The sequence below is a fragment of the Equus asinus genome, chromosome 5 (genome assembly GCF_041296235.1).
Source record: "Equus asinus isolate D_3611 breed Donkey chromosome 5, EquAss-T2T_v2, whole genome shotgun sequence".
Lineage (NCBI taxonomy): Eukaryota > Metazoa > Chordata > Mammalia > Perissodactyla > Equidae > Equus > Equus asinus.
This window is the reverse complement of record NC_091794.1, coordinates 87,564,614-87,570,638: the sequence shown is the minus strand read 5'-3', so window position 1 is coordinate 87,570,638 and position 6,025 is coordinate 87,564,614. Positions and strand designations below refer to the sequence as shown.

Here is a 6,025-nt window from a genome sequence, read left to right as displayed (position 1 = left end):
TCTTGCCTAAGTCATTGCAATGACTCTTTTACTGGTCTTGCACGCCTCTCCTCTCGAACAGAATGGAGGGAGCTTTCTAAACATACATCTGATCCTCGTTATTCACGGATTCCATATTTGTGAGTTCATCTACTCGCCAAAATTTATTTGTTGAACCCCGAAATCATTTCACAGTCATTTGTAGATGTGCACAGAGCAGAGAAATCTCTGAGCCGCCTGGTGTGCGTGTTCCTGGCTAAGGTTAAACAAGGGGACACTCCGCCTTCTTTTTTCAGCTCCAACACCGAAAAAACAATTCAAACAAATTTGTTTCAAACAAATGAACAAATGTCCTGTTTGAGGTCAATTTATTGCCACTTTTTTGCATTTTTTGCGGGTTTGCAAGGTGATTTTGCTGTTTCACTCGGCCCCCAGGGGTGGCACTGAAGCGGGAGCAATAGGGAAACTGCCCAGACCTAAAAGTGGCAAAGATGAGACTCAAATCCAGGGGCATGAGATGCCAGGTGGGCGAGGGGTGTGGGCCCAGATGCAAGGGGTGAGGGACTCCAGATGCAGGGGTGTGTGGGCTCCAGATGTAGGGATGTTTGGGCTTCAGACGCAAGGGTGTGGGCCCAGACACAGGGATGTGGAGACCAGATGCAGGGGTGTGGGCTCCAGACGCAGGGATGTGTGGGTTCCAGGTTGAGGTGTATGGGCTCCAGATGTAGGGGTGTTTGGGCTTCAGATGCACGGGTGTGGGCCCAGACACAGAGATGTATCTGGGGCCCAGACTCAGGGGTGTGGACCCAGATTCCCAGAAGGCTCCGGATGCAGAGATGTGGAGGCCCAGATGCAAGGGTATCGGGCCCAGATGCGGGAGATGAGGCCCAGATGCAGGGGTGTGAGATTCAGAGGGCTACAGATGCAGAGATGTGGAGGCCAAGATGCAGGGGTGTGAGGCTCAGATGCAGGGGTATGGGGTCCAAGGGCAGGGGTGTAGGGCCCAGATGCAGGGGCATGAGGCCCCGATGCAGGACTGTGGGCCCAGATTCAGAGGTGTGGGCTCCAGATGCAGGGTGTGGGGCTCAGGTGCAGGGGTGTGGGGTCCAGGTGCAGGGGTGTGGGGCCCAGATGGAAGGTTCCATACCTTAGGGCACTTACCTGAAATGCCTCCCTCATCAAACAGGGAGGCACATGCTCTGGACAGGGCTTGCCCGGTCCCAGCCCCTTCCCGCTAGAGCTCACCCCAAGGTCATTCTTATGTCAGTGTGACTCTGGGCCCCATCTGCGTGCTTGTCCCGGTGGGGAGACCCTGCCCCGCTCCTCTGATCCTCTCTTTGTCCGTGTAGCCCAGCACAAACACAGCACCTGGCACGCAGCAGTGTCTCAGCCGTGATTCTTGAATTTAAAACAAGGGTCGTGGAAAGGCCCGTGCATGAGGTCTTGAGGTGTTGGGGTTGGGGGGAGGCAGTCATCCGTGCAGGGGGCGCAGTGGTTGGGGAGGGGCTCATGTGGGAGTTTGGGGAGTCGGGGGCTGTGCATGCAGCAGAAAGGATGGCTCTCCGTGCAACCCCCCATGCATTCGGTATTGGGCTGCAAAGACTGAACTAGATTCCGGTAGCAATAGGATGGTGGGGAAATGGGGAGGCTGGCCCCAGAAACCTGGTCCATGGCCTCTTTGCAGTCATGAGAGCCTGTGCAGCTGGTACTAGACTTATCAGCTGGTAATCAAGGCCAAGTTGGTGAGTTCCTGGGGTCGGGGGCTGGTCCACTTTATATCATAACAAGTCTCTAAAAATGTCTGTTGGTGTGGACTGATTTGTTCATTCAACAAATGGGTCCTACTTGGAACAAGCTCAGTTAAGATCGAATTTCCCCATACAGTCTGACGATGATGTGGAAGCTTGGCGCCGTGGAAGCCCAGAGAGGGGGGCCCTGAGCAACCTGGATCAGTGCAGGCAAAAGGTGAGGGAAGGGCATCCAGGTGGGGGCAATTGATGGGGCAAAAGCATTTGGGCTGGAGATCAAGTTTGCTAGTCAAGGCATTTCCAAAGGCGACTAAAGCGGTGAGAACAGAAGGCCATTGAGGAGCAACCTGCGAGAGAGGAGAGTCTGAGAGCAGCTCGCAGAGGCCCAGAAAGTAGCAGTAGGGAATTTCCTGAGAAGGATGAGGAGGCAGGACAGGCCGCAGCTCCTCCCACCCCAGCCCAGGGATGGGGAGACAAGCAGGGGTCAGAGTGGACCTGTTGTTCTCCCCTGAGAGGATGCCAGGATTCTGGGCTCAGCATCCTCGGAGATGTGGACCCCTAAGTTTCCCGGGCCTCATCAGAGGCAGTCTGGGGAGGCTGGGGCCCAGCCAATGGTAGTGCCTGGCACAGCTCCTCCTCCTCCTAGGCCGGTGGCACACCCAGGCTGCCTGCCGACTCCACGGGCTCCGTCCCAGGAAGAGGCTTCCCCAGACACGCTCCCTGGTTCTGGTATGAGTTCTGGCTGCCTGCTGAGGCTAACTGCTGGTACCCGGAGGGCCCTGAGAAGCAGCCACTCAGGTAAGGTCATCTGTGTCCAGATGTGCCCTGCCCCTCGGCATACCTGGCGGAGGGAGCCTTCTGTGGTGGAGAGTCAGGAGAGGTGGCCCGGCTTCGTCCGCCACCCTGGGCCCCTATGTGGAGGAGTGAAGGGCTCCTTCCTCCTCTGCTCTGAGCTCTTCCTGCTCTCTGCAGCGAGCAGAGGTGGGAGCCAGGGACTGAGTGGGAGAGGGGCTCACGGGGGACCAGGAACTGAGCAGGCAGAGCAGCTCTGCCTGGGCCTGCAAAGCCCCGCCCTGCCCCACCCCAAGTGGGCCGGACCAAGATCCCCTCGGGACTAGGAGTCGGAGCTTCCCCAGTGTTCCCTGAGAAGCTGCCAAGATTCCGCCCACCTTCGGCAGGACTGAGCAAAGACAAGCTGATGATTCAGAGGAGGAGCCCCAGGTCCAAGTGGTAGGTGGTGTAGACGGGTCAGTGACCAGACAACGTAAGGAGCAGAGACAGCCCCAGCCTCCCTCCCCCGGGATCCGCCAGGTACAGGAGGAAGTGGGCACAGAGCAGACAGGCAGGCAGCTTCCCGGAGCTTAAGGAAAGGGGCACAGGCCCAGAGTGTGGGCTCTGGAACCAGCCTGCCTGGGTTCAAATCCCAGCTCTGCCACTTACTAGCTGTGTAACTGTGAGCAAATTAATTAACACCTCTGTGCTCCACTTTCCTCATCTGCAGATTGGGAATAAAAAATATCATACCCCTACAGTGGCCGTGTTGTTTCCTGCCAAGTGCTCAGATCAGGGTGCTGCAGAAACACGCGATAAACGCTGGCTCTTCTCAAAACCCTGCTCGTCTGCCGCAGATCACGCAGAGGGTCGAGACAGCGTGGTGACCTGAACCTGGACTGCACTTGGAAGGGCATCAGGAACCCGTTCTAGCAAAAGGCTGTGTAGATAGACATCCTGGCATCCCGGGGGGTCCCGCCGGGTGAGACCGTGGTGTGTGGCTCTCAGCGGACCCCCCAGGAAACAGGCAGAGGGATTCCAAGCGAGGAAGAGGGCATCCGTCACTCTGAACAGTAGTCACATTCCTTAAACGGAGGTAAATCTGATTCCTGTGTCTTCATCACACCAAACTCGCCAGCAGAATTTGACCAGAGCAGCATTTCCCATTTTGGTGTCTTGACAGGACCATTCCACAAGATGATAAAAAACGGTTCTGTGGTCAAAGGAGTTCGGGCAATGCTACATATTCTGTCCCCCTTTAGAGTTTCATAATGTGAATTTATCAGCATGGTCAAGTAAAGGGACCTATTCAACACTGCTGAGCACGATGTCAACCCACCTTTCTGAACCCAGAATCCTTTGCTCTCACTGTTTCCATCGTCAGCCTATTAAACAGGGTTCCATGGAGGGCCAGTTTGGGAAACACTGGAATAGCAGGCTGCTCTAGGAGCCTGTTGCGGAAAGAGAACCATTGCTCTGGACCTTATCTTTCAGCGGGATTGCCATTGGCCTTCCTGAGTGGGACACTGCCTGGGTATTTGTGGAATATTAGACCAGGTGGGAATTGGGGGACAAGATTCCAGCCTCCTCTGGAGCTCCATCCCCCAAGCCAAGGACAGAGCAAAGGACGAGTTCCCCTTGGGAGGGGGCTGTGTAAGGGGAGAGAGCAGTGCTTAGAAAGGAAAGAAGTCGCCCCAAGGCTCAGTCCCCTGAGGAGGAGGACCAGGGTGGGAACAGAGGAGAGAGCGGTAAGTCCCACCTCCTTAAGCCTTCACTCTGCAAGACCAGAGCCACAGGCCCCGGGGGCATGGGTGGCTCCCCGGACCCACTTCACCCACTTTTATGGGTGAGAGTTGGGTCTGGACTTAATTACCTCTGCTCAGATCCCAGCTCCGCACCTAACAGTGTGTAACCCTGTATAACCCCGCCAAACCTCAGTTGCCTTCATCTGTAAGATGGGGACAATAACAGAACCTAGCTCATCTGTGGCTGTAAGGATTAAACACAATGACATATTTCTGTAAAATGCTCAGACTGCATATTCTATAAATGTGGGAAATTATTATTATCATTTCCCTGCAGTAGCAGCCGACACCTGGGTCCACTATGAACTGGGGGATCTTCGAGGGGCTCCTCAGTGGGGTCAACAAGTACTCCACAGCCTTTGGGCGCATCTGGCTGTCTCTGGTCTTCATCTTCCGCGTGCTGGTGTACCTGGTGACGGCTGAGCGTGTGTGGAGTGACGACCACAAGGATTTCGACTGCAACACCCGCCAGCCGGGCTGCTCCAACGTCTGCTTCGATGAGTTCTTCCCCGTGTCCCATGTGCGCCTGTGGGCCCTGCAGCTCATCCTGGTCACGTGCCCCTCGCTGCTCGTGGTCATGCACGTGGCTTACCGTGAGGCTCGGGAGAAGAAGCACCGAGAGGCAGTAGGGCAGGATGGGGGGCGCCTCTACCTGAACCCTGGCAAGAAGCAGGGTGGGCTCTGGTGGACATACGTCTGCAGCCTGGTGTTCAAGGCCAGTGTGGATGCCACCTTCCTCTACGTGTTCCACTCGTTCTACCCCAAATACACCCTCCCTCCCGTGGTCAAGTGCCACGCCGCTCCGTGTCCAAATTCGGTGGACTGCTTCATCTCCAAGCCCTCGGAGAAGAACATCTTCACGCTGTTCATGATCATCACGGCCGCCATCTGCATCCTGCTCAACCTCGTGGAGCTGGCCTACCTGGTGAGCAAGAGGTGCCGAGAGTGCCTGGCAGCGAGGAAAACCCAGGGCGCAGGCGTGGGCCATCGCCAGGACTGTGCCACCTCTTTCCGCAAACAGGACGACCTCCTCTCAGACGACCTCATCTTTCTGGGCTCAGAGGCTCACCCTCCTCTTTTACCCAACCGCCCTCGAGACCACGTGAAGAAAACCATCCTGTGAGGGGCGGCCTGCTCAGGCCTGGGTTGGAAGTTCCCAGCATCTCCCATAGGTGCAGCATTGGGGCAAGGGAGCAGAGCCAAAAGTGGGGGCGGGCAAGAGGGAGCATCAGAGGCCCGGGATCCAGTCCCTCTTCCACAGCCCCTGCCACCTGTCCCAGCTGTGTGGCCTTGGGAAACTGACCCCTCTGCTCTCCACCTCAGTTTCTTTCACAGGGCTGTTGCTGTCGCGGGGGAGGGTTGATAAGAGGATGGATGTGCATGTGCCTTCAGTGTGTGGGGCCCACAGTCAGGGCTTAATAAAATTCAACTCATCCACTGATTCAAGGTGCCCTTTGGTCCTTCGGCCGTGTGACCCTTATCTGGTCATTGAGTCAACTTCTCTGCCCCTGCAAAACCCTGCAGCTGAGGGGCCATTCTCTCTCCCAGGAAAGGGTCCCCAGCACTCCCAGGGGTCAAGCTTGCTCACGCCCAAGTCTAGCTTTTACCCCGAGTTGCAATTTTGTCTGCGAGGAGAATGGAGCTCAGTATGTGGGGAGCTGCATGTTGCAGCAGAAACTTCACGGACTTTGGAGTCGGACACTTGCCCTCGAACCCCAGTTC

At 56.4% G+C, this 6,025-nt stretch overlaps 1 protein-coding gene across 3 annotated transcripts; it reads left to right on the top strand.

The window, feature by feature from the left end:
• Positions 1 to 378: 378 nt before the first annotated feature.
• GJB5 (gap junction protein beta 5) lies at positions 379 to 5,745 on the top strand. 3 transcript variants are annotated; one of them, XM_044770310.2, is made up of 2 exons: positions 379 to 2,525; positions 4,584 to 5,745. In XM_044770310.2, exon 2 carries the CDS (start codon positions 4,605 to 4,607, stop codon positions 5,424 to 5,426), a length of 822 nt encoding a protein of 273 aa, XP_044626245.1. In that variant the 5' UTR covers positions 379 to 2,525; positions 4,584 to 4,604; the 3' UTR covers positions 5,427 to 5,745. The 3 variants fall into 3 exon arrangements, with proteins under 3 accessions (XP_044626245.1, XP_014719494.1, XP_070366483.1); XM_014864008.3 differs by having other exon boundaries at positions 4,581 to 5,745; XM_070510382.1 differs by lacking the exon at positions 379 to 2,525 and adding an exon at positions 2,551 to 2,957 and having other exon boundaries at positions 4,581 to 5,430.
• Positions 5,746 to 6,025: the final 280 nt, after the last annotated feature.